The sequence below is a fragment of the Cyanistes caeruleus genome, chromosome 9 (genome assembly GCF_971803275.1).
Source record: "Cyanistes caeruleus chromosome 9, bCyaCae1.hap1.1, whole genome shotgun sequence".
Classification (NCBI taxonomy): Eukaryota; Metazoa; Chordata; class Aves; order Passeriformes; family Paridae; genus Cyanistes; species Cyanistes caeruleus.
In genome coordinates this window covers 9,110,650-9,137,398 of record NC_141709.1, presented here as the reverse complement: position 1 = coordinate 9,137,398, position 26,749 = coordinate 9,110,650, and the positions used below count along the sequence as shown (strand labels likewise).

Genomic DNA, 26,749 nt, shown 5'->3' with positions numbered 1-26,749 from the left:
GGGGAAGGTGTCCAGGCTCCTTTGTGATGCCCCAACACCAACTCAGGCAATATCAGCAGCTTGTCACACTCAGATCCTCCAGCAGAGAATCCCACAGCACTCAGGGGTTAATTGGAGAAGCTCCAAAATTCCCACGTGGAGCTACAAATTGTCATCCAACTTTTACACAGTCAGCCAAAGGCCAGGGCTGTTCTGGGCCTCCAAATGCAGCTGTTGCACACTGTGAGCTGGTTTTGCAGCTGGGACCAGAGGTGAGGAACAGCTGGGGGAAGTGGCCAGTAATTAACGCTGCTGGTCTTTAGCATGCTTGATTACTTACTGCTTATGCACTGCAGAGTAATTGTGTGCAATTTGCTGTCAACTGTGGGTTCCTCAAAGGTGCTGCCTTTGCAAGAACTGCCCTGGATGCTTTGCCCAGGGAGATGTTGGCAAAACTTGGGCAGAAGCTGTGCCTAAGGGGCTCCCTCAGGAGGTGTTGGACACACACTGATGTTTCCTGTGTGGATGGGCGCAGCCACTGCCCTCAGCCCAGCAGGAATCCTCCAGCCAGAACTGCTGCTGGCCTGTCCATCCTCCCCTCACTCAGTGCACCAGGATGGGTGTCACTGCTGGACACAAAATGAGTCACAGGGACACAGCTCGAGGTGTGGTGCAACAGAGTCCTTTATTCTCTCAGTATTTATAAGTTTTTGACCACCACCAGAGAATGGATAGTCAGGTCACCACCTTCCCAACCACACTGGCTGTGAGAGGTGTCCATCAAAAAGGCAAATGCTGGCTTGGAGATGCCAAGTCCAGATCCCTGCACTTGTGGGTGCATCCATGGGGATCAGGAGCTGCTTGCCCAGAAGGAGCTGGCCACCAAGCCCAGTCTCTTCTGAGGGACAAAATTCCCTCTCCCTGCTCACGGAGCGATCCCAGCCCAGCACAGGATGGGAGGCACAAACACCAGGGCAATGAGACAGACTGGAAGTGACATTCTTAAATGGTGTCACTTCCAATTAGTCTTTGTGCCTGCAGAACGAGAAGAACTATTTTTAAGTTATGTTGGAGATTTGTTTTCGAGGTTTTCCAAGGTATAGCAAGCATTTTTCTCTCCAAGATGTCACAGCTTGCGTTTTTGATCCTTTTTATGACTTGTCTTTGCTTCTTTTCCTTTTTTCTCTCTCCTGTCATATCCCAAACATTCACCAATTTTCCCCACAAAGACAGTATCCACTTGTGCTTTTTTATAAAGGGGTTTTCTATGGAACTTCTCAGTGAACAATTAATTCTTTGGCCAGCTCTGCAAATGGAAAATACTTGATTGAAGAGCAGCAATATGTGGACAACTCAAGAAACACACAAAATATCTTTAAGACAAATTAATTTTCAAACAAAGATGCAAAAATAAATTGCAATTTGCAAATACACTGAAGGTAAAATTCCCCCCCCGAATGGGTTGGGTTGGAAGGGTCCTTATAGATCATCTCATTCCTCCCCCAGCCATGGGCAGGGACACCTCCCACTATCCCAGGCTGCTCCAAACCCTGTCCAGCCTGGCCTTGGGCACTTCCAGGGATCCAGGGGCAGCCCCAGCTGCTCTGGGCACCCTGTGCCAGGGCCTGCCCACCCTCACAGGGGAGAATTTCTTGTGTATTTCTGACTTAAATTTCCCCTCTTTCAGTTTGATCCCATTCCCCCTTGTCCTGTCACTGCAGCTCCTGAGGAAGGGTCACTCTCCCACTTCCCTGCAGCCCCTTCACACCCTGGGAAGGAGCTCTGAGGTCTCCTCACAACCTTCTCTTCTCCAGGTTCAGCTTTCCCAGCCTGTCCCCACAGGGAAGGAGCTCCAGTTCCCTTGCCAGCATCTCCTCCTGGTTCCTCGTGCGACACAACTGATGGAACTGCTCAGGCTGAGCTCGTGGGCAAGATCCCAGCAGCCCCAAACCAGGACAACCCCAGACACTGCAATTCAGACCCAAAATGCTCGGGATGGTGAGGCTGAACATGGGGCAGCACAGCCCACATCTCAGTCAATATCCAGCATTTTATTCTGGCCTAGATCCTCCACTGCTGACATCCCCTTTCTCACGTGTCCACCTGCAGGACTGAACAAATCCTCTCTCCTGGCTGAGATTTCCTTGGCTTCCCCAGAGGGGAAGGAGATGGAAAACCAAAGCCCTGGAGAAGAGGGAGGTGGGAAACCATCCCTTTTTCACCACCTGGGAGCAACACAAAATTCTGCTGTTCCAAACAACACCTGGGGCTGTTTGCTGAAAAGGACGAGCACAACTCAGGGGCTGCTTAGCTCCAGACCAAAAATAAAGTCAAAAAAGCAAAGTCAAAATCCTTTCCAGGCTGTCCCCTGCCCCCTGGCCAGCCAGGTGACTGTCACTCAATACTGAATTCGTGCATCTCACAGGAACTTTGCCTCAAATGATAAATCAAGCAGGTTTTTTTAAAGCTCCACCTTATCACAGTCTCTCCTCCGGCACTTCCATGGGAAGGAATAATTATTTTGTGCTCACTGCATGTATAATGAATTTTCAGGCATACTTGTTTGATCTATAGCCTTGAAAATAAAAAATCCCATTAGTCTAACAAGCTCACCAATTATTTCCTGGGATCACTGAGCCTATTCCAGCAGAGAAAGTTGCATAAAATTGAAAGTGAACAGGGAACAGTGCAATATGTTGTTTTACAGGGTAAAACATTCTAAAGCAGTGTTTCACATCGTGTTTGGGGGCAGAGGAAAGAGAACTGGAAAGAGCAGCGAGCTTGGGTCTGCCTTAGCTGCGTGGAAATACCTGGGCAGGGAAGAAACATTTAAAGTTGCCTGAATTTAGATATTAACTACTCTTGTAGTTAACTGCTCTGTCCAAGCCAGCTTTTGCAGGTTCCATGTTTTAAAAAAAGGCTTTTCCAGGACACCCATTCTCACTCATTTCAGATATTGAAACCCAGGCTGGTGAATGGCACTCCAGAAAAATCAGTGTCTCTCTCTCAGCTCCAAAGAAAGCGTGAATAACTTGCTCAGACACTGGAGGTACACAAAGTTGGATGATGAAGATTTCCTCTCCCCACCCAACCTCCCTCAGTCCCCATGAGCTCCTGGGGGCTGTGGGGACACCACTGAGCTCTCTCCAACCTCCAAATTAGTCCTGCTGCCCTCTGGGGTCACCACCTCTCTCCACTGTCGTGGCCAAAATAAAAAATAATTCAAATTGCTCCCAGGAACTGCCTCAGCTTCAGCTGGAAGCTGAACCCAGCACACAAAGGGATTCATTCACTGAAGGCAGCAAGGGGCCAAATCCAAGGCAAAGATTCCCAAGTAAGTCTGCAGCTTGGAATAAGCTGGGGGTTGGCATGGACAGGACACAGCTTCAGTTTGAGCATCTGTGTCAAAGCAGCAGTAAAACCCCCAAAGTTGGTTATTGCTGGGGGTTTCCATCAGGATTACACCCAAATCTTGCTCCACATTTGGCAGCTCACAGATCAACACACTGAGGAAGCACCAGGAAAGAGGCTGGACGTGGCAGGGGTGGCTGCAGGGTTTCATCAGCCCTTTCCCTGCCACTCTGAGTGTTGGAAGGAGAACATATCTGAATTCAAAGCACAATTTAAATCTTGTTTGCTCTTTAGGGATGTTGAGAGATGTTTTTGCTGTGGTTCTGGAGGGGCGGCAGCAGCAAAGGCAGGCAGTGATTAGAGAAATGCCTAAAATTAACAATGTTATACACACTGGCATTCCTGACTTCCAGCACTCCACACTGCACCCAGAAAGGTGGAAGTGGCTGCTCAAACACCCATGAAAATTACAAATTAGACAGAGCATGAAAACAGAACCATTTTGTGCTGGGGGATGGGGTCAGCAGCAAAAATGGACCTTCATGGACAGAGAGGATGATTTGACTTAATCTAACAGGATAATTGCAGGCCTGAAGAGTTTGGGGACTGAGAATGAAGAGTTTTGAGGGTTCCATGGCACCAAACCAAGCCCAGGGTTGTCCCCAAGATGCCAGCCCAGCCCTGGGAGAAGCCAGGGCCAGAGGCTGCAGGATCTTGTCTGGGTTCACCCAAACTGCTCCCTTCTCTTTCAGCACCAGCACATCCCCTTTTCCTGGGCCTTGGAGTATCCATCTGTGTTCCTGCCCCTCACCCTGTGCCTCCCTGCAGGTCACAGCTGCTCTTCTGCTCCTTGCAGCCTCCTCCTCCTCCTCCTCCTCACAGCACTGACACGGAGAGGTGTCCCCAGGTGGAACAGGACGTGCTGAAGTGCTCTGGCTGAACAGATCCCACCAGGAATCAGGGGCTGCAGAGCAACACCAGCACAAATGGGCTCTCTGGGGGCTGGTGCCATCCCTGCCCAGGTAAATGACCATGCGCAGAGTCAGACAAGTTTATTTCTATTACAAAAGGCTAAAAAACCTACCACCACCAAAAATCCCACACATTTTCTCCCTGTTCCTGTCTCTGGAAAAAGATCCACAGCTAAAAACAGAACAAGGGAGTCTTCAAAACAACCAGGAATGATGAGAGAAAGGGCACAAGTGGAGTAACTGAGGCATGAAAATGGAGTTTTAGCTTGTCACATTCAGTACTGCCTAGAGGGCCCTGGAAATACTGAACCCCCTGCCACCTATCTAAACTTTAGAGATCCATCCCAGCAGGGCCATGAGCCACTTCTGGCTAAGCTGAGGTCTGTCAAGCACTCCTCAGGCACACAGGAGGACACCAGTGAAGGGTTTGGGCACCTCTGGTCACATCTGCTGAGGTGCAGGGTGCCCCACTCTTCCCAGCTGATTCCCAGCACCAGCAGCACATCACAACCTCCCAGCTCCGAGCCACAGGTGAGCAGGGCTGGAGTCTGCCTGCTCCAAGGAAAGGTTTTTCCCAGCTGCAGGAGACCCCAAGCCCAGCCTGTGTTTGCCAGCCCTCCTGGCCGTGAGTGAAGTGCTTTCCCTGGGGGAGCAGCACAGTTTGATTCTCCCTCCAGCTGCCTTGGCTGTCTCTTACTGACCCCTTCAGCCGCAGGGCTCTTCCTGGAGCACGTCCTGTGCATCAGGATTGTCTCCCCACACCTCCTGGCTGTGGAGACTTTTGTGGCAGAATGGTTAAGCGAGAAAGGCCATGACTGTACAAACTTGCTAGAGATAAAACACCACTAGTGCAGAGGCAGTCTCAAGGACGGATTGCCCTTGAGATATGGGGAGGAGAACAAGAATGTGGTAGACAGAACGAGAAAGAAGAACCAGGGACGGTCTGGTAACCGCAAGAATGCAGAAGCACATAGCTATGTACTGCAGTAATGTAGATAGCAGAATAACCAATGATGAGCTATACTTTTGCAATATGTATGAGCTAATTAAATCATGTATTTAGACACGAGTGTAATGATCAATAAAGGAGATTTGCTTGACGACCACCTGGTGTCTGCGTCTCCCTTCTCCGACAAATGGTGACCCCGACGACGATCCCCTGCTGAGAAAAAAGCGGAGGAGAGAACACGCCACGGTCGGTGAAGTAGTGTTGGGACCTGAGGCACCCGGGTCGGTGCTAAACGACGAAGGGAAAGCACCCTCAAGGACTACATCGGTGGTCTTGAGCCATACGTGCTGCCGGAGCCGGAGAGGTGCAACAGCGCTGACGACAAAAATGGACAGGCAAGCAGCATATGATTTATTTTTGGGGTTATTAGATAAGCTGGGGGTTAGAGACATAAATCCTAGAAAAGACGTACCGGGATTGCTAGCATGGGGTCACGCGAAGGGTTGTTTTTCCAACCCGCACACGGTACATGAATTGAGTGAGTGGCGTAAGTTAGGAGATGTGTTGTGTGAAGCAGTCTTAGAAGAAGATAAAACAGCAATAAAGTTAGGAAAAATTTGGCGAGTTGTGCATAATACTCTATTGAAACATCAGGCAGAAAAAAGAGCGGCTCAGCAAGCAGTAGAAGCCTATAAAAGGAATGCACGGTATGGAGATCATGAACCTTTAGCGCCAAGTGTCTCCCAAGTAATTATACCTGCTTCTAGCAGTTTGGGCACAGATGATTGTGCTTGGCCCTCGGCACCCCCTCTCAATGAGTCCACAGAGGACGTTGAAGTGCCTGTCGTAGCCACCTCTGATATTAAGGACCCTTCAGCCCAATCTGTTAAGCCTGGAATGCGTAGTTCACAATCTCCGCCAGAGCCAGATCCTGTCCCTGGGGCAGAGAGTGACCTGTGGGAGGAAATGGCTAGACAGAGGGGAGAAGCATGGAACGCATTGGCTAAGCATGGGCTAGAGAGTGGGGATGAAGTCACCGTGGAGGCGGCGAGGACGTGGGCTCTGCCTGTAGTTTACACCCCGGGGGTAAACCAACAAGGACAAGCTGTTCAGTTAGGGACCTATACACCTCTTGATTAGAAGTTGTTAGCTCAGCTGCGACAGACAGTGAGTCAATTTGGATTTAAGAGTGAACCAGCTAAACAAATGATAGACTACATATTTGATACGCATTTGCTAACTGTCAATGACTGTAGAAGCATTGTGAAACTGATGTTTACTCAACATCAGCAGCTGCTGTTTAACACACATTGGCAAGCTTTAGTTCAAGAGTCGGTTGGAGTTCAAAGAGGACCCGGTGATCCGTTACAGGGAATTACAGTGGAAGAGATGATGGGATTAGGAAATTATAGAAGAACCGAGGCTCAGATGATTTCCGGACCAGACAAAGTTAGGGAAGCTATGCGTCTGGTTAGAGTTGCTATCAGTCAGGTGAAAGATAGTTCAGGAATTCCCATGTATATGGGAATCAAACAAGGGAGAGAGGAGTCTTTTGGAGACTTTGTTGATAAGGCTGCTACCGCTATAGAACGAGCAGGGGTCCCTGAGTATATGCGAGGGGCTTTGCTTAAACAGTGTGCCTTGCAGAATAGTAACGAGACTACTAAAAGAGTTCTGTTGACCCTGGGGGCTAATTGGACGATTGAGGAAGCCTTAGAAAAAATGGCATTACAACCAACAGGGCAACAAGCATTCCTAGTGAATGCCATTAAAGCATTAGGAGAGGGGTTACAGAAACAGGCAGAAAGTACACAGACACAAGTGTTAGCTGCTCTTGCTCCGCTCCGCGCTCCAGCAGCGGCAACCGCGGCTGCGACCCAGAAGCCCCCTTCCATGAAATGCTACCGCTGTGGAGGAGGAGGGCACATGAGGCGACAATGCCGCGCGACTGGGGTCTGGTGCCAAAATTGTTCAGCGCCACCTCGTGTCTACAACCAGCCACTGCCGGGAGCTTGGGACTTGACTTGGCAGCAGCAGTGAAAACAACGCTGATGACAACGCACCCTGTTCGAATTCCTACGGGAGTTTACAGCCCAATAAAGATTAGGGGACAAGTATATGGAGGACTTTTATTGGGGCGCTCCTCGATTTCTGTGATGGGCCTATTTGTTTTACCTGGAGTCATAGATGCGGACTATACCAGAGAGATACAAATTATGGCATATACACACTACCCTTCAATTACTGTTGAAGCCGGTCAACGCATTGCCCAATTTATACCACTGCCACAAACAACCAAAGGCATTCAAACATTGATGCAAGGCCCTCGGAATAATCAAGGATTTGGATCATCAGGGATAGCCATGCTCACAATGGACTTAAACAGCAGACCAAAAAAGAAAAAATACAACAGACCGCACCTTGGAAGTACCTGGGATGGACTATTACCAATCAAATTGTGCGTCCACAAAAACTGCAGCTCTCAACAAAAATTGTCACTTTAAATGACGCGCAACGCCTACTTGGTGATCTTCAATGGTTGAAACCCATAGTTGGCATCCCAAACACCTTACTAAACTGCCTTCGCCCACTGTTGAAGGGAACAGATCCCAGTTCGCCTGTCACGATTTCCCCTCAACAGAACAAAGCAATCAAAGATATTCTCCAGTGTATAGAAGTAGGTTTTGTTTCCCGTCGCGATATTGACTTGCCCATTGACCTTACCATATGGAATACCTCAGAACATCTTCTCGGCGCTCTTACACAATCCAAAAAGAAAACGGGGGAAGTGTGGAGACTTTTGTGGCAGAATGGTTAGGCGAGAAAGGCCATGACTGTACAAACTTGCTAGAGATAAAACACCACTAGTGCAGAGGCAGTCTCAAGGACGGATTGCCCTTGAGATATGGGGAGGAGAACAAGAATGTGGCAAACAGAACGAGAAAGAAGAACCAGGGACGGTCTGGTAACCGCAAGAATGCAGAAGCACATAGCTATGTACCGTAGTGACATAGATAGCAGAATAACCAATGATGAGCTATACTTTTGCAATATGTATGAGCTAATTAAATCATGTATTTAAACACGAGTGTAATGATCAATAAACGAGATTTGCTTGACGACCACCTGGTGTCTGCGTCTCCCTTCTCCGACATGTATACACTCAATGTGCTGCAAGGCCATAGCATGCCAGCACAGTGTCAGCACTATTAAAAATAAGCTTTTCAGCAGATAGTGACTGCTGAAAATAGCAGATAGATAGAAAACAGGTTTGAAATCAACATAAAAATAATGTAATATTTGTCCACTATGAATTCAGCCAAAATCTCCTCAAAGGTATAAAAAAGAAAATTATTATAACGAATTTAAGCAAAGTTCTGATGTTTCTGTTTGTACCTCTGATTTGATTTGCTGTCGTAACCTCCTCAAAGATTGAGGGACCTTCCTCATAAAGGCTCGAATCAGAGAGAGAGAAGCAAACCTTTTTTGAGACTGCTTGAAAAGTTCTGTAGCCTTTAAGAATGTCAGAAACAAAAGACAGAACAAGATAATTTTTCACTTTTTAAAACTTAAGTGATAGACCTTGCCATTTTTACTAATTTTTTCCATCATGTAATTGCCAAACAGAACAGATTTACAGTTCTAATCTGAAAGCAGGCTGACTGCAAATCCCATCAAATATGTCAACAGAAAACATAATTTGAAATAATGTAATTCTGCATACCTGCTCCAAGCAGCTCGATTTTATTTGCTCCACATCTGTTTTGACTGAACTTTCAAAGGAGTCAATTTCTTTACTTTCTTTCTGAAGACACTTGCTGAAAAACTTTACCTCCTCAGAAGAAAAGTTACCGACCTCTGAAAATAATCTGAAAGCAAACATAAAAACAATTGGCTGTGAGTCATCTTTTTCCCCAAGACTGTTTCAGCTCAACAGCCCTGAAACATATATATCAACACAAATGTGATGAAAACAGCATAATAATTGTGGTTTAACAAGATGCATTTATTTTTTTAAATGGGAAACTAGATGAATAACAAAATAAAATTTACTTTTACTCTTCTGCCTATGCAACAAACGCTGATTCCCAGAACTCGGTCACCATTTATAAACAACACTTCTATGAAATCTATATACCTGCAACTTTTGAGAAAATCCACATTTGAATCCCTTAATTTTCCTAAAGCTTCCTCCAAGTGCTGCTGGTAACTTCTCACAGTAACCCTGATTGACTCCAGGTGGTTCTGGAGCTCTGATTCCAGATTGTTGCTGGAAGAAGCTGACCTAACAGCAAATAATAAAAGATAAGGAAAGATGTCTGAAAAGGAACACAACACAATGATTCAACAACTGCTGGCTGTAAAGACATGAGCAAATCTGAGGACTCAGAAGTGATTTATGACTCTCAAAGCAGCTCCCCAAGTTGGGATGGTTTGGATGAACCCATGGAAGGTATCAGCAACAGCTGATACTATTGCATCTTTTTCTTCAAAAACAATTAGTCAGCTGCTCTTACAGTGCATGTTCAGTAAACTGGATAAAATCTAAACCAATGAAACATCTTTTCTACTTAAAGACTGTCAGATGAAAATTTCCAGGTGTTCAGTCCTGATTTTAATTTCTTCAGGGCAAGAGAATGAAATTCTTTACATGTTTTCAAGTTTTATCAAGTAGTCTTCATTGAAGAGCAATAACATATGAAAGAACAGGTTCAGAATGCAAACCATAAACACCTCAGACAGAAATCAGGAGTATTTAACTAGGGAGATTCACAGCAACAGCAGTGGCACACTTACTGCTCAGTCACAGGAGCGTGGAGCAACTCAAACTCCAAGTGACTGACTCGGGAATTGAAGTGTGTGTTGAGGTTATTTAGCTGGTCTGAAAATCTGAGGAATTCAGCTCTCTCCTTTTCCAGGCCTTCTGCCAGTACTGCACAGTGGCGCTCAAGATGCTCTTTGTGAAGTGACAGTTCCTCTGAGAAGAAAGGAACTTTACAACAGGAACATTATTCCCTGTTTACTGTGAACTATCACTATGCCCAGTCAACCTGTGACCAGCAGCAGCAGCAGCAAAATAAAACAAAGCCATACCTCATAGTAGCTGAAATATACAAATTAAATACATTCAATTTGGTTTCTTTGACTTTTCTTCTGTGTAAGACACAGATCCTTAACAGCTCCTAATCCATTCAAACCACATGTGTCTCTTGTCTGCTCCAAGCATTCTTTTTCCTTTAGTTTTGGTCATTGCTGACATCTCCATTTATCTCTCTGTTCTCAGTCTTGTAACAAAACCAATGGCCATATTTTTTAATGGAAAATCATCCACTTTTCCTAGTTTTGTGAGGGAAGGAAAAAAATCAGTTTTGGTCTCTCTTCCAGAATGATAGCTGGATAAATCAAGAGCCAGGCAACCACCTGAAGAAAGCTGCCAGAAGAAGCACCTGTCCTCTTTGCAGAAAAAGGGAAATTGAAAAATTATTTGCCTGCTCTCCAAAAGCAGAATTTTTTTCCTTATGTGTTAAAGACCAAGAAACCTGTCTAAAATCCCTTTTTCTCACCATAAAAACTTGACACTTCCTATGCAAAAAGAGTTTTAGTTAGACGATGCTCTGTAGCTGCTCAATGACATTTCACAGAGTTAAATCCTCCCTCTCATGTTTTCAGAAGCTTGGCCCTGACATTTTGGCTCTCCCAACTTGCTAATTTCTTTTCCTGCAATACTTTTAAAATATTTTTTGTACAGCACAGACTCTGGTTAAATAATTTCAAGGTGGATGAGAATTCACAAACATTGACAATAGAATGTTCAGTATCTTCTGCAATCCAGTTGTTAATCAAGGCACTTACTGTCTATTTTTCCAAAAATAACACAGCACAAACCAGGAAGAGCTCTAGAAAAGAAATATCATTTTAAAAATATGTAAGTAACATAATATACTGGGAATTCTTGACAGCCAACTGCTTTCTATTGTCTTCTACTACTAAGTCAACTAGTGCTGAAACAGATTTTGGCCCACTTAGGACCATCATGTTAGGAACACATGTGATGCTCAGAATACAAAAAAAAAGTCAATACCAGCTCGAACATTGTAGATTTTTGTCTGTATATCCTCCTGCTTTCCTTGATGCAACTTAAGATGCAGCAGAAGTTTTGAATTCAGCTCCTCTTTCTTGGCAGCTACAAAGACATAGGAGTTTGACAAGGATTCTGCAAACCATTTCTCCAAGTGCTCAAAAAAGCAGAGGCGAATCCTATGGTTGAAAAAGAAATATTATGGTGAGGAACAGCAAATAATAAGTAAGAATTTATTAAATACATAATTTCTAAGAATTTAACTTCTGGCTATAGGAAGGTATGGTTTCAGTACCATTTGCATAATACTGGTAGAATTTTTGAGCTAGCTGCATACTACTGAGTACCAGGCATTTCACCTTCAAGGCCTTGCAGGGAATTTGGGCAAATTACTTGTCTCACTAAATAATTTTCCTTAAATGATGAATATTCTGTAAAGGTAAATGTTTTTATAAAATGTTTTTATAAATGTACTTTGACAGCCATGGATACAAAGCAATATAAACTTTTTATCATATTTGTATGAATTTCAAAAGTGGAATAATGTAATAATTGTACAATCAATTTTATAATTAAATAGCTAACAATATAAATATCTAATTATACAACACTAATTAGATAACTTTTCCTCTGTAGTCTAATGTTTCTTCTAAGCAGCAGCAATTTGTGTGTTACATAAAGGGAAAGAACAGAATTTGTTTTCTACTTACCTTTCCTTCAGCTTGACAAACATGGCTTCTGTGAGAAGTACATATTTCAGATACATAGGAAGGGATTCTTCTTTTTCAAAACTCGTAAGGTAACTCTCTGTAATGTCAGTCTTTCCTGCCTCTTCAACTCCAAGAACAGTAAAAGTGTTTCCACTAGCAGTGGAGAAAATCTCCGTGGCAATTTCAGCACTTTCTGCCTCGCTGCTCTTGGATGCTGACTGGGAAACAGTGGGAAATTATCACGTTACTTTTAAAGGTATCAGCATAGAATTAACAGCGCACCAGCTAGTCTAGGAATCCTAAGGATATTTAGAATAATGTTCTCATTCTTAATTTGGACATTTACACAGTGCTGGCAATATTTATATATTTGTATATTTATATATTTATATATTTATATATTTATTTATATATATGCCAGCAAGACATAGGCAGAGTCAACAATGTTTGAAAACGTTTTTGTTACGGTAATAAATTAATGGAAACTGAAAAACTAATACGTAGGTACAAATACTTAGCTTAAATCATTCACTACAGGCTGAGAACACTGTGATGAAAGACGGATTAGAAAAAAAAAATTATGAAAAATTATCAAAAAGAATGGTTGTGAACTGTTTTATACACTCCATTTTCCCATAAAAGGATCTAGAGCCCTGGGTGCTTTGTATACAAACTAAGCAAAAAAGGACTTTTATTCATTCTCAGCAAAAAGACTTCCTATTCCTCTTTATTTTGGTCAAGACTGCCTTCACTTTCAAATGTATTCTCTTGCTCACTTACCTGCATAATTCTTAGTCCCTGTTCTGCATGCTCATTTTCTTCACTTTTATGAGGAACACTCTCCTCATCTTCTTCTTCCTCTGTTTCTGCAATTTCCTGTGCCAAGATCACCTGCTTCTCCATTAAGTTTGTTTCTCCAGGTGATTTTTGACAACTGTCCCTATCTTCTGGCACCAGTTGAGAGAGGCCATTGTCCTGCTCTGCTCTGGGCTGGGATGTCCTTGCTTCGAGCCCTGGGGGTAATTTTGGATGCCACAATGTTAGAAAGACCTAAAGCTGCTAGAGAAGTCCAAAGGAGGGACACAGAGATAGTGAAGGCTCTGGAGTGGAAACCATACAAGTGGCTGAGGGCATTTGGCTCAGCTGGAGAGAGGAGACTGAGGTCACACCTCACTGGGGGCTGCAGCTCCTCTCGAAGGCAATAGAGGGGCAACTTTAATTTCTGCTCGGTGTGACGAGGGACAGGACCCAAGGGAATGCCTGGAGCTGTGCCAGGGGAGGATTAGACTAGGTACTAGGAAAAGGTTCTTCCCTCAGTGGGTGGTAGGCACTGAACAGGCTGCCCAGGGAATGGGCACAGCCCCAAGGCTGCCAGAGCTCCAGAAACATTTGGACAATGCTCTCAGGGATGCACACGTTGGGATTGTTGGGATGTCTGTGCAAAGCCAAGAGCTGGACTTTCATGATCCCTGCAATTCCCTTCCAACTCAGGATACTCTGATTTTCCTCTCCTTGCACAATGCTCTCAGCTTGCTGCTCCACTGTTTGTTCAGCTTCTGAAGCCTCAGCTAGTTACTTACAATTAAAGCAGACTTCTACTGGTTGCAGTCCAAAGAAATAGAAATTGAAAAACAAGTAAGCAGAAATACCTGTTTGGACTGTTGAGGTATTATTTTGATCTTGAACTGTGGAGTCTATCGTGCCTTGCAAGTTCTAAAACCAAAACAACAACAAAAAATACCTGCCACACTGTTTTAAAATATGGATTTGCTTCTAAGAAACCCATATTCCTTCTCAAAATGTTTCTATTTCAGTAAGATATGATAGTCTTGAATAGATCACTTACTATCTAAAGAACCTGTAACACTCAAATAGATTATTTTAAGTCTATTACCTTGTAGTTCTTTGTTCAAAAGGCAAATGGATTTGCTAAAATGCCGTTTGTAACAAGGACAGAGTTAAAAGCGGGACTGAGAAATGTTTTGTTTTCCCTCTGCTATCTCTACCAAAAGCACTTTATTCAATGGCTGAAATAATATATATAATATATTTAATAATATATTTATATAATCTGAATAATTATTATATATAATAATTTATATAATCTGGATTTTAAAGGTAAATTTTCTCTAAAGTGAAAAATGAATACACTAATAAGGTTCTAAACCAGTAGATATTTTCTTTTTACCTGTTTGGAGATTTCCTTCACACTAAAATGCTGGCTGATGGATATACTATAAGAAATCAATTCCCACAAAATAGCTTTTGGGTAAGCCATTACTTCATCCATTACAATTTGCTTGAGTGTCTCATTCCTGTCCAATTTAAGGTCACTGTTGAAGAGACTCAAGTATGTATAGAAATAAAATTCTATGATTACAGTGCCTTTAAATCTAAATCTGACCTTCTGATCAGTCTCATAAAACCTTTAGGCTAAAAGTTGCGATTGACCTGTTTACACTGAATACAATCACATCCTGGCTTGTTAGAGATTAGTTCATTACAAATAAATAAATGCACAAAAGTTAAGAAATATTTATAGTAAAGCCTTTTCCATCCTTCCTTTTGGATGGGGAACCATACAAACACTGCTTACATAAAAGATGTTAAAATATTGTCTTCCATGTTAGTTCTGCACTGTGCTCAGCTGCGACTGAGCCTTTCTGGTTCATCTTCTTTTTACTTGAAAATAAAGCTACATCTTGATTCAAGAAAAATCAATGTTCACACTTGTTTTCATTTACATTTGCATTTGCTTTGTCTCCTAAACAAAGATAATTATGGGGAATTTATGTATATGTTCAGATAGGTTACATTCCATTTCTGCAATCTGGACTTGTATTTTCACTTGGTCTGTTACCTCTTTCTTTTAACTGCTCAAATGAGTGTGGTTTTTGAATGATAGCAGTCTCCTTTTGTCCCATTCCTAAATGGTGGGTATTATTTGCCTTAACCTTGTTCAATATGTACATTATTTTATATTCTTACATGAAGTAAAAAGCAGTCTTTTCCCATACCTTCACACAATAGCATAAAGAAGACCTAAGTAGTACAACCAGCGTTAAAATATGCTTTACTTTTTAAGTTTACAATACAAAACTCATACCTAGTTCTAATTTGATCTAAAGAGGAAAGGGCTTTCTCCAAATATTGCTTCAGCTCTTCTTCACAGCTTGCCATCTTCATTTTTTCCAAACTTGTATCCAGATTATCTTTCATCATCTAAGGCCACATGAAAAAGCTAGTAATAATGGTTCAGTAGATACTAAAATCTCCATTACTATTTAGGATTCAAGTAAGTTAATTATGTACATATATTCTACACCAATAAGGGAAGCTACCTTAGCAAAACTCATCACCCATGAAGATCTGCCTAGATAATGAACACCTCTGACATTGCTATCCCAAGCTGGCTGTTGTAACTATGACAACTTTGCATCCAACCAGACTCTATACCTGCACAACATCCCATAATAGCAACTTGCAGCCACTTTATACGGAAAGCAGCAGTGATCCTTAACACTGTTGCCCTATCAAGAATAAGACAGGACTGTCCATTCAGTGTGAATCAAGGAGTTAGCAAAAATGCACTTGACTGAATGAAACTGAAAAGTAGAAATTCCAATACAAAAGTCAGATATTATGTTCTTAATTTTATAGCAGCTATTTTGAATTCCAGAGGGTTCTTTGCATTAAGAAGTCCTTTCTTTACAGCACACCCTTGTTCTTATGTATATACCTGAATTATGTTATCCTGTTCCTATCTGCATTCATCTACTTTCTTCTGAAGTACATTTTCCTGCTGGGACAGTTGGAGCTGATGGACATCCCAGAGAGCCATGGCATCCTGAACATAGTTGTACAAGCCTTCACAATGCTGCTCATGCCATTTAGCCATCTCCTTAAAATCACTCTAAAGAAAAACATTCAAGTGAACAAGTTCTTTTTAAACTGCTGGAAGGTGAAATGAATGAGTAAGAGGATATGTAACATGATAAAAGGCTGCCTGAAATTACATGACTGGTATTCAACATGGTGTCTTCTATTTGGGGAGTTAAAAAAAAATGAAAAATCCAAGTAAACTGGGTAAGAATGTGGATTTTTGTTGTACAAGCTGAGAGTATCAAAACTTCTGTTTATTCTGGCATCATAAAGCACCAAATCACATTCTACAATTTATCACATCAGAAACAACTGCCCAGTCATTTTTATATACAGAATCACAAAAGATCAGATTGGAAGACATTTGGGAGATCATTTAAATATATTCCTCTGTCATAAGGCAGACTGGGTGGGCCATACGTCATTCATCTCTATCATATGCATTTCAGATATAAATTATAATAAAAATACAATATATTTATATTACAAATAATAAACACAATAATTATGAATTCTTCCACAGGAAGCTTTTCCACACCAAACTTTGCTTCTTTGTAGTGCTTAGTCACACTGTGGACCTCTTTCTAATGTGACATCAATAGCCTACAATGCAGAAGGCATTGCAGGTGGGAGCACAGGAAGAAAGGACTAATCCCAAGGAGTGATAAAAATAAATGTAATAGACGCACATTCATGTGCTCCAGTTGTTCTTCAAAGCTATGTTTTAGTTTCTCAGTCATCTGGAGCATGTTGGAATGCACAATTTCAACATCTTCTACTGTGCAAATATCCAACAGGGTCATCGAAGTGAAAAGAATAGCAAATTATTCACATGCATATAAGAAATACTGCATGGCTTTCAGAGAAGATGGCTAAACTTAGTGTTTATTTGCTTGTAATGGACAGAGGGAAGATTCAACCTCCTAGAGCCCACATTCCGTTAGTAAACAAAACAATTCAGTTGGATATAAAGGGAGAAACTGAGGCAGAGAGGTGGAATTTCTTTGCCAAGATAAGATGGATTTAGCACAAAGGCTGAGGGTCCTTGCATCCTCCAGGTAAATGCAGGACAGCACCCCCTTCATTACTGGCATTTGTTACAGCTTTTACACATTTCAAGTACCTTTTGAACAGAGTAAGAGGTTAAAAACTTGTTATCTCAATGTTTGGCGGATCCTCAAACATATTTTACTGTAATGACATATCGTACCATCACTTCCACACCCAAAGCTGACACTCACCTTGCAGACCTGCACTTTTTCCTGACATTTGTCCTGGACCAGCTCATACTGGATGAGCATTTTCTCCATGCACTCCACATTAGGTGTGTCTGAATGATATGGAACAGACCACGGTCAACATTCCTGTACTTCACAGTGCAGTGTGAAAAGGAAACATGACAGCAGCCCTGTGCTGAATCTCAGCACAGGGACAGATGCCAGCAGTGTCTGCACACCACTGTGACACCACCAACCAATCAAAAGAGACACCTTAATACACAGCTGTTTATAATTATGCTTCAAAGTAGCAAGTTATTTACAATTGCTACCAACCTCCATGCTACCATACAGGCTACAAAGCTCACTGTGCTCTGCAGCAAGAGAAGGCAGACACAGAGGGAAGGCATACTACAGGACTTGGAGAAAGGAATTATCTGCAATATTTCCCCTCTTCTTCTCTGAGAGTTCAAAAGGAGGATTTTTTTAGGATTGAGAACTGATCCATGTCAAAATTAACCTTCTATTTCCCCCAGATTAATTCTAACAAGCCAGTTTCTGCTAGATCTCACCATGAGTAAGTGTTTGCACTGGCCAAAGGAAAGTGATGTCACAGGCAGCTTCTTTGGGTCTTCCTAGTAGCCAGCTCAAAGCAACAGAGAACCTAAGTGGGAACATACAGAATAAAGAATTGAGCAAACATGCACTTTCACAGCAACTGTCTGCCTCATTGTTGCCTGGGGAAAAAGAAAGGATTGCTTGAATTCCAAACTGGTTTTATCATTTCTCAACTTACCAATACTCCTGTTTAAATTCTCCAGAGTTCTGTACCATTCATTTATTATGTCAGATTGTGTATGTTTTGGAGGCAACAAGGTGCTATCAAAGTAGGAAACAAGAGTCAGGTATCTTAAAATACAAATCAGTCAGTACTTAAAATATAAAATTATGAATCAGAGTATCCATACTACTGTGCATTATTTTATTTAAAGCCATTTTAAAACATTTACCATGGCCTTATTGTTAATGAGCTTGTGAACATCAGCTGCCAAGAAGAAAGAAATTTCTTCCAGTTTCAAGGTATACTTGGTCAGTACATCTGCTATCTGTGCAATAAAATAATAATGAAAATCAACAACAAAAAGTGTAACTCAAATATCAATTTTCAAAATAAAAAACTACAGGAATGAGACAATTTTTCCATTAAAATCAATTTAAATAATTAATCAATTAAAGAAATTAAAATGAATTTAAGTTAATTGGATGACAAAGACTGAGAAGTAAATTTAAAAATATTACTCTTAGCTATCTTAATGACTGATTTTTTCATTAATTCATAAAAATAGTAATGAAAACATTCCACTTTGCTACTACTCAGCTGATTTCTCTTTAATTGTGATAATTGAGTGCTCTGCAGACAGGCTGCAATATGAATTTAAAAATCAAACCAGCTTCCCTTCAAATATCTGAAGGGAATCCACCAGCGTCTGTTTTACGTGAACACAGAATTAAAGCAAATGTGTTCATCTCTGCCATTTGTTGCAACTAATCCAACAGAAAGGTTACTGGTGATACTCTCAGACTTACTCACCATACCTGAATTACAAAGAGAGGAGGAACAGGCACTGATGGAACAGTTTTTCTTTGCCTACAAGGACAGTGCAGCAAGCTCTTCCAGAGTCTATCAATTTTTTTATCCAAACGTTTCCTATGATGTCCAATGACTTTGACAGGTTAGGCTGGAAACTACAAAACTGCAACACATTTGCTACTGACACCCAGCCAACACAAACTAAAATCAAGCTAGCTCATGTCTATGCTCCTTCTCAGCTGCAGAATAGCTATGTTCCCCAAAAAAATAACAGACCAGATGAAAGTTTGACCTACACAAGTCTCCAGGAAAATAAAAGCAGCTCACATATTCCTTGCACCTGTAGTATCCGTAATCGTGAAAGAAAGAAACACCTTAAAACTAGGAAAAAAGTAGCTTTTCCTGATTATGTGGGTGTAAAATGAGTGAAAATAAATGAGTTTATTAGTGAAAAGAAAGCAATCACCACATAACAGAACTACTGGCAGGCCTCTGACTCCTGTGGAAACAAGCTACTCCTGCTCTGCATCCAGCATGGTATCAGCAAATAACAATCTTATGCTTAAGCAACAGTTATTGAGACTGCAGCTCACTTTAACAGCTCGACTCCTTTCAATCTCCTTCAGGGATTCGTCCACTGCCCTAATCCACTTTTTTCTGTTTGAGGATTCTTCATGAATCATATTCCACAGTTCTTCCAAACCCTGCAATAAAAATCTACTCTCAATCTCACTGAAAAGTGAATATATATAAGAAAAAAATAAAAAAGGAAAAAACCCAATAATTTAGGACTTCAGTGAACCATAAGAAGACATTACATAGAGCAGGTACAAGTAACTGAAGTTGAGCCAATGCTCTGAGCTGCCTTACTTCAAATGAGAAACCTTCCAAAGCCATGTCAGATGCAATCTTTTCAAACAGAAGTTTACTCTTTTCATCTGATTTCATCACTTTAAGCTGAAGGAATTCCTGAATCTTCAAAACAGAGGCTTCCATCTCCTAAAACGGTAGGTCAGTGTAATCATTTCAATATTGGGCCTTGACCTTAGGAGAGCACTCAAGACTCTGCATTAAAAGATCCTGCTTTACCCTGCCAATGCCGTCCAGCTCCTGCTGCATTTCGGTCACTGCTCGATCGTGACGCTTTTGCCGCCGTTCTGCCAGGTACTTCCATGTACCACTGCCTGCTTCCTCAGGAACTGCAGAGAAAGAAATGAGGATTCTATAGCCTGGAACTGTTGCTGCAGAATATGGGATGCGTGAACAATAAATCCCTCAATCTACACTGTAACTGCTGTAGTCTGTGCAGTTCTCACAGTGTGCAACATCTTTCCTTTGGAAGTGCAGTCTTAGCAAATGGAGGTAAAAATACAAAATACTAGAGTGTATTTTAAAATTTCCTTTATTAACTTCTGTTTTTCAGAAGGATAATAACATGGAACTATTAGCTCAGCTATGATGTAAAAAAATTGCAACATTTCAGGAATGAGATTTGATTACATCAAAACTGGAATTTATAATGCTAAACATGACCTGTGATTGACAATTTCACAACTGCTTTTTTTTCCTATTAGAAGACTCTTCATCTTCAAAATCATCAAATCATCAAAACTTTGAAACAAAAATTTGAAGATGAGGCCTCTTAAGCTTCAAATCATCAAAATTTGTCAGGCCATTTCTGAGCCTGATTTTTGTTGCCTTGCAAGAGAAAAGAGTTCCAATGTGGATGTAACCAAACTGTGTATTCTACTCCCCTCTACCTCATTTTGTGATGAGCTGTTAATGATAGATCATTTTCAGTGCATACCTGACCCCCCAGGATACAAGGTGGATGTTAAAATGAGAAGAGGCAGAAAACTGCAGGGTGAGATAGTGTTTCTTTATCCTTCCTTCAGCTGGGGAAGCAGCAGCACCACCCATCCAGTGAGGGTCATGTCTGCCAATGGGCCATAATGAGCTGAATATGTACTAGCAGAATGGGCAGCTGATCAAGGACTCCAAAAATATTCTAGATTCAAGGGATTCCATCATTCCATTGTGAACCTCCCTGCCCTGGGGGATGTACCACCTGAACCTCATGTATATAATCTGGGCAGTTGGGCACTTGGGACACCACCACCACCACTGGACATCCAGAGGAGGACCCAAACTTTCACAAGACCACTGCTTCTGGCAGGACTGCAACCACTGCAACCCTGACCACAAGGGTGCCAGGCTGTACTCTGCCTTTGTGTTTTAAATGTTTTTCTGTATCATTGCATTTACGGTAATCTTTCTATTAAATTGTAACTCCAAAATCTCTCACAAGGTATTTGTGTGGGGTTAATTTCTCCTGCTGATTTTCTTTCAAACCAGCACAATTTCATACCTTGTTCAGCTAACACTGTTACATGTACCATGTCTCCTGTGAATGCAAATTAAAATAGATGACATTAAGAGAAACCAGTTTTACCAACTACATCAGGCAGGCCTCTGACTTTCTCAGCTGAACTTGCATCTACATTTCCCAATGCTTCTGAAAAAGGTAAAGGTTGTCTGAAACAGAAAGTGAATAAAGCTTCAATTTGTACTATTAATGCACCAGAAGAGGGACTAACATAATAGTATAATTCACTTTAATTGGCAAAATGTAACATTAAAGTGATCCTAAGTATCATCCCAACTTTAAAGAATATAATTTAAAGAATCAATGTTGCTTCTTCTGAGACAAATTGAAGCCTGGATGGTAGATCCCAGCTTAAAATCTATTAAGATGGCATTAAAGCAATACATGTTAGATTTAGAATGTGTAAACTACAGAGACATACAGAACAGTTCTAACAGGTAAAAAACTGTGAACTCTTTAGGAGACACCAGCAAGAAACGTGGAAATAGCCTTTATCTGCCCAAGTGCTTTTCCCAACAGCTTGGGCACTGGGTTTCTCCTTGGGGTCAGTGAGAATCCCTGTATCATTATTCAGCAGCTGGCTTAGGATAAAAAAGAATGGTTGTATTATCTTCATTCTTGTTTGTCACATTATCTTACAGCATCATCATGTAAGCCATTTACTTGGAAATATAGCCTAAAAAATATGTTTCAGACTGGGTATATATCTAGATTGCTATGAGCAAAGACAACTTCTTTTTAAAAGGAAAGCCATACAATATGCCTTCTATTGCAAATATTGGTCTGTTAGCCTGCACTTCAATGGGCAGCAAGCAGTTCATTATACTAAATTTACACTTGGCAAGGAGACAGTCTATTACAAGTCGTTAGTTCTATGACCAAGAATTCAGTAGTTCCTAATTCCCACTGAAAATCTGTCCATTTCATCCCTCTAGTTATGAACATATCATTGGGGTTTTATGCTTCTGTTCTTTACCTGTCTGACTGTGGCTTTTTTGTGAAGTCACTGATGGCTGTTTCACCAACACATTTCTGCTGATTACATGGTAATGGCATGGCATCAGCAGACATTTCTGAATGCCTATTTAAAGTGTACTTTTTACTCTTCTTAGAGAATCTTGTCTTTTTTCCTTCATCCAAAAGGTGGGCTAAGTGAGCCTTTAAAGAAACATAATCTCAACAATTAGAATTCCTTCAAACCTACTGAATGGAGAACAGCGACAAAATAATTAATAAAAACAGCAGGGCAAAGACAGCAGAAGAGAAAAGTAAAATAATGAACCCTACACACCACGTGCATAACCACTTTCATCTAAGGCTATCTTCAAAATGAGAAAAAAAAAAGGATAATCTTTTGCTTAGAGAGGAAAAGTGGAGTAACTGGATTGTGCTGCCTTGCTTACAGTTACCAAAGTTAACAGCAGAGTTAAAAATGCCTGTATTTGGCTAATTATGCCTCTAAACGTTTTACTACTCAGTTATGATTCTGCCTTTAGTTAATATAACCTGATATACAACAAAGAGATGGGAACACATGTAGATTCACTGGAGAGCATATGCTGGAGACAACACATCCATTTTTTCCTAAAACAAACCAAAACCACAAATGACCTGAAAATGTTGAAAATGACCTGGGATCATTTCAACAGCCAGCAAACTGAGTAACACAACAAACTCCTTTGGCTTTTACTCAATCCTCTGCTTTTTTCACCTGGGCCTTGAAGATCTGTTTACAGATCTCTCTGTGAACATGTCACACTCGTCCTATTGAGAACACATGGCTCATCGCAGCTGACTGGCCGCGCCTGCTTCCAGAACTGGCAACTCCAAGCTGGGAGCCAAGAGGAGATACAACACTTCACTTGGAAAAGGGCCTTCCTTGAATCCCAGAATCCCAGAATGGTTTGGGCTGGAAAGGACCCTAAAGATAGATCATCTTACAACTGCCTGGCATGGGCAGGACACCTTGCACTATCCCCCGTTGCTCCAAGCCCTATCCAGCCTGGCCTTGGACACTCCCAGGGATGGGGCAGCCACAGCCTTTCTGAACAATCTGTGCCAGGGCCTCAGCACCCACACAGGGAAGAATTCCTTTCCAAGCTCCCATCCATCCCCACCCTTTGGCAGTTTGAAGCCATTCCCACTTGTCCTGCCACTCCGGGCCCGTTTCCAAAGACCCTCTCCAGCTCTCTTGGAGCCTCTGTAGGCACTGCAAGGGACTCTAAGGTCTCCCTGGAGCCTTCTCTTCTCCAGACTGAACACCCCCAGCTCTCTCAGCTTCTCCTAAAGCAAAGGAGCACCAGCCTTCACAGCAGCTTCGTAGCCTCCCGGAGACTTCTAACGGTGAAACTCCACGCCTACCGCTCCCCTGCCAGGCCCCACGGGTGTCGCTCCCGGGTGTCGCTCCCGGGTGTCGCTCCGGGTGTCGCTCCGGGGGTCGCTCCCGGGGGTCGCTCCCGGCGGTCGCTCCCGGGTGTCGCTCCCGGCTGTCGCTCCCGGGTGTCGCTCCGGGTGTCGCTCCCGGGTGTCGCTCCCGGGTGTCGCTCCCGGCTGTCGCTCCCGGGTGTCGCTCCCGGGTGTCGCTCCCGGGGGTCGCTCCCGGGTGTCGCTCCCGGGTCTCTCTCCGCCCCCCAGGGGCCCTCAGGCGGTCCCGCTCGGACGCGCTCGCGCCGAGCCCGCGCGTGCCGTTGTCAGACCAACGGGGGCGGGGCCCGCCTCATCCACAGCGCCCCCCGGCGGCCGCTGCCGGCAGTACCCGGCCGGCCATCCCCGCCCGCTCACCCGGGACCTGAGCTCCGGAACCGGGGAACGCAGCCCCCGGTTTGTGTTCGTCTCTGCACAAGGCGGACCAGACTTCCCACGACCGGACCTTTCAGCTCAGCACGGCAATGAGAACACACCTCCGCTTAGGGGAAGGAACTTCTAAGGTCTTCCCCATACATTTTCTCTGAATACCCAAGTCGTTGCCATTCCTGAGGCTAGACTAACGCCTTTTTTTGCCTTACGGCTAAGAAATACCATTGTTCTGATCTACAGGTAAAGGCGCAGAAACTGGAAAACATATTTTTGTCTGGATTTCAGCCCATTTCTTAAAATACTTGGAAGACAAGATAATGGCGCTCTGTGCTATGTCCCACCACGCCACGTCCCTGTTCCCCGTCTGCAGCTGAGCCAGTCTGCAGCGCCCCAGGGAGGCACCCAGGGTCCCGCGGTGCGAGCTCTGTGCTGCTCAGCAGCGGAGTGTGGCTCTGAGGAGAAACATCATCACACGCTGTGCTGTCCCGTCCTGTCCCGTCCTCGCATCAAGAGTTCTGGCGGCCCCTCCACCGACGTCCCCATGGAGGCAGCTGTGGCTGGCCAGAAGACCCCCGGCATGTCCACGGGACGGCTTTCCTCATGGATACCGCAGAGGCTGCTCCCCGTTCCAGGCGTTTGCGCCCGCCCACGTCCCAGGACACACGGCCAAGAGCCGGTCGCTCTCCGGCTTCCGAGCACCTCAAAGCAAGAGCACGCCCGCTGGGTGGTTTCCCCCAAACCAGCGGCAGCGTTGTGCACCCTGGAAGGGTGCGAGCACCCAGGGCTGCAACCCCAACGCCGGGCAGCACCACCCTGCTCGCCGGCCTCTGGCCATCACCTGTCCCGAGCACTGCCCGCGCCCTCTCGGACCCGCCCGGAGAGGCGGCGCCGCGACCACCACACACCGCTCGGAGCAGCTCGGCGTCACTCGATTAGTCTCGGAGTCACTCGGCATCACTCGATTACTCTCGGTGTCACTCGGCTGGACTCGGCGTCATTCGGCTGGACTCGGCGCCACTCGGACCGCCGCCCCGGCCCGGGGCTCTCCCACGGCCGGCACGGCCTCGGCCCCCCCCCCCCCATCCCCCCGCCGTGTGCGAGTTGTTTGCATCGGTGGAAAAGGGTCCGTTTTAATGACAGCATCTTGAAGTTCTGTAAGTGTGAAACTGGGAAGCTCTGGAGCCTTTGTGGTGGTTTAGCCGAAGTGGCGGCTCTGCCGCAGGGGTGTTCCTGTCCGTGGTACCGCTGGCGGGCGGGACAGGGGAAGGAGCGGCCTGAGGGGGCTGCGAGCAGGGCTGTGGGAGGGAGCAGTAGTGGGGAAGGCTCGAAGCCGGCAAGGTCGCCAAAGCACAGGGAGCAGTAGATTCTGCTCTGATGAGGACGATGTTTGACAAGTAAAGAGGGTGATCTAGAGGTGAAAAAAGGCTTTCCCGGATGGTGTTGCTGGAGCAATCAGCTCATCACGTCTGCTGCTCATACATAGAGGTCACAGGCAAGTGCTTTTGCGAGTGGGCAAAATCCTGACCAGGTGACTCAAGGAACTCTGGAGCACTTCGTTTCAAGGGACTGAGAGCTGTGGAGAAAGTGGGCTGCCTGTATTTCAGAGTAGTGTTTCAAACCAGGTGCTTATAGACTGTGTCCTGCTAAAGGATTGTTCTGCAGAGCGCAAACTCGGTCTGAAAGTTTATGATTTATTGCTGTCTTAGCCTCTGACAAATAATCAATAATGATAGTGTTAATAGGCATTAATCAAGAGCCCCAAAGCAGTGGTTCAGCATAATCTGGCTCCCTGAGCTAAGTCAGGGGAGGTTTAGGCTAGGTATCAGGAAAAGCTTTTTTCCCTGCAGGGTGGTTGAGCGCTGGAACAGACTTCCCCAGGGAATTGGTCACAGCACCAAGCCTATCTGAGTTCAAGAAATATTTGGACAATGCTGAGCCCATGTGATGGTATTATTGGGCTGTCACGTGCCAGGCCAGGAGCTGGACTGGATGATCCTGGTGGGTTCCTTCCAACTCAATGGTTCCATAATAAACCTCCACAGGTGCAACTTGAGGCAATTTCCTCTTGTCTGTTACTTGTTACCTGAGAGAAGAGTCCAGTCATCACCTGGCCACACCCTCCTGTTGTGCAGAGCCAGAAGTCCTCCCTGAGCCTCCTTTTCTCCAGACTGAGCACCTCCAGCTCCCTCAGCTGCTCCTTCTCCAGCTCCTTCCCTAGATCTGTTGCCTTTTGTGGACACACTCCAGTCCCTCAATGTCTTTTTTTGTGATCAGGATCCCACAAATAACCGGAGGATTCGAGGTTTGGCCTAAGCAGTGCCCAGAACAGGGGGACAGTCGGTGCCCTGATCCTACTGGCCACACTATGTCTGGTAGAGGCCAGGCTGCCCTTGACCTTCTCGCATACCTGGGCACCGTGCTGGCCCATGTTCAGCTGCAGTAGTGATTTCTCTCTCCACTCCAAAGCAGCAGTTCAGTAATTCTTTTGTTACCAGCCAAGGTGTAGCAGAAGATGAACACAAAGCAAAGGGGAATCAGGTCTTTTCCAGGATGCAGAACAATCTTAAGTGGAGAATAAGGCTTAGAGGAAGCTGTCACAAAGAATGATTTCATTTCAATACCACAGCCCTTTCACTAGTCCAATATGCAAGAAAGAAGAGAAACCAGGGAGCCTGATAATCATTCCTGGTCTCTAGCTCTCTGCTGATTCCTCTGAGGCAGGACTCATCAGCAGACAGCGATTGCACCCTCTGGTGCCTCCTCTGCACTGTGTGAGCAGTGCACAGCAGCTCTGGGAGGGAAGCTTCACTGCAGAGAGCTTGTGCTTTTTGGCTTTTC

The 26,749-nt window shown here is 44.0% G+C and overlaps 2 protein-coding genes across 8 annotated transcripts; both read right to left on the bottom strand.

Moving 5' to 3' along the window:
- Nucleotides 1-645: 645 nt before the first annotated feature.
- LOC111944530 (coiled-coil domain-containing protein 180-like) lies at nucleotides 646-18,017 on the bottom strand. Of its 7 annotated transcripts, none has more exons than XM_086842853.1 (13): nucleotides 17,935-18,017; nucleotides 17,163-17,251; nucleotides 15,779-15,952; nucleotides 15,146-15,261; nucleotides 13,689-13,752; nucleotides 12,820-13,052; nucleotides 12,040-12,257; nucleotides 11,333-11,508; nucleotides 10,048-10,228; nucleotides 9,389-9,535; nucleotides 8,975-9,119; nucleotides 8,647-8,763; nucleotides 646-1,285 (listed from the first exon to the last, which is right to left on the bottom strand). In XM_086842853.1, the coding sequence occupies exons 6-13, from the start codon at nucleotides 12,940-12,942 to the stop codon at nucleotides 1,268-1,270; spliced, it is 1,125 nt and encodes a 374-aa protein (XP_086698979.1). In that variant the 5' UTR covers nucleotides 12,943-13,052; nucleotides 13,689-13,752; nucleotides 15,146-15,261; nucleotides 15,779-15,952; nucleotides 17,163-17,251; nucleotides 17,935-18,017; the 3' UTR covers nucleotides 646-1,267. The 7 variants fall into 7 exon arrangements, with proteins under 7 accessions (XP_086698979.1, XP_086698974.1, XP_086698975.1 ...); XM_086842848.1 differs by lacking the exon at nucleotides 17,935-18,017 and adding an exon at nucleotides 14,228-14,354 and having other exon boundaries at nucleotides 646-1,014; XM_086842849.1 differs by lacking the exons at nucleotides 8,647-8,763; nucleotides 17,935-18,017 and adding an exon at nucleotides 14,228-14,384 and having other exon boundaries at nucleotides 15,146-15,280.
- LOC147651512 (coiled-coil domain-containing protein 180-like) lies at nucleotides 17,935-23,807 on the bottom strand. Its single transcript, XM_086842892.1, has 9 exons — nucleotides 23,647-23,807; nucleotides 23,477-23,531; nucleotides 22,092-22,273; nucleotides 21,182-21,264; nucleotides 19,819-19,928; nucleotides 19,600-19,728; nucleotides 19,323-19,433; nucleotides 18,149-18,244; nucleotides 17,935-18,017 (listed from the first exon to the last, which is right to left on the bottom strand). Exons 3-9 carry the CDS (start codon nucleotides 22,184-22,186, stop codon nucleotides 17,985-17,987), a joined length of 657 nt encoding a protein of 218 aa, XP_086699018.1. The 5' UTR covers nucleotides 22,187-22,273; nucleotides 23,477-23,531; nucleotides 23,647-23,807; the 3' UTR covers nucleotides 17,935-17,984.
- Nucleotides 23,808-26,749: the final 2,942 nt, after the last annotated feature.

What these genes read in the sequence shown, in the direction of transcription:
- LOC111944530 (XM_086842847.1), bottom strand. Translation starts at nt 15,261, where the DNA reads ATGATGAAAGATAATCTGGATACAAGTTTGGAAAAAATGAAGATGGCA. An exon ending in TTAGATCAAATTAGAACTAG is followed by an intron (nt 14,373 to 15,145) that starts GTATGAGTTTTG and finishes TCTCTTCAACAG; the next exon opens with TGACCTTAAATTGGACAGGA. An exon ending in AATCTACAATGTTCGAGCTG is followed by an intron (nt 10,229 to 11,332) that starts GTATTGACTTTT and finishes CTTTCTTCTCAG; the next exon opens with AGGAACTGTCACTTCACAAA.
- LOC147651512 (XM_086842892.1), bottom strand. Translation starts at nt 22,186, where the DNA reads ATGTCTGCTGATGCCATGCCATTACCATGTAATCAGCAGAAATGTGTT. An exon ending in AGCTGGACGGCATTGGCAGG is followed by an intron (nt 19,729 to 19,818) that starts GTAAAGCAGGAT and finishes CTACCGTTTTAG; the next exon opens with GAGATGGAAGCCTCTGTTTT. An exon ending in AAAGGAGTCGAGCTGTTAAA is followed by an intron (nt 18,245 to 19,322) that starts GTGAGCTGCAGT and finishes TTTATTGCACAG; the next exon opens with ATAGCAGATGTACTGACCAA.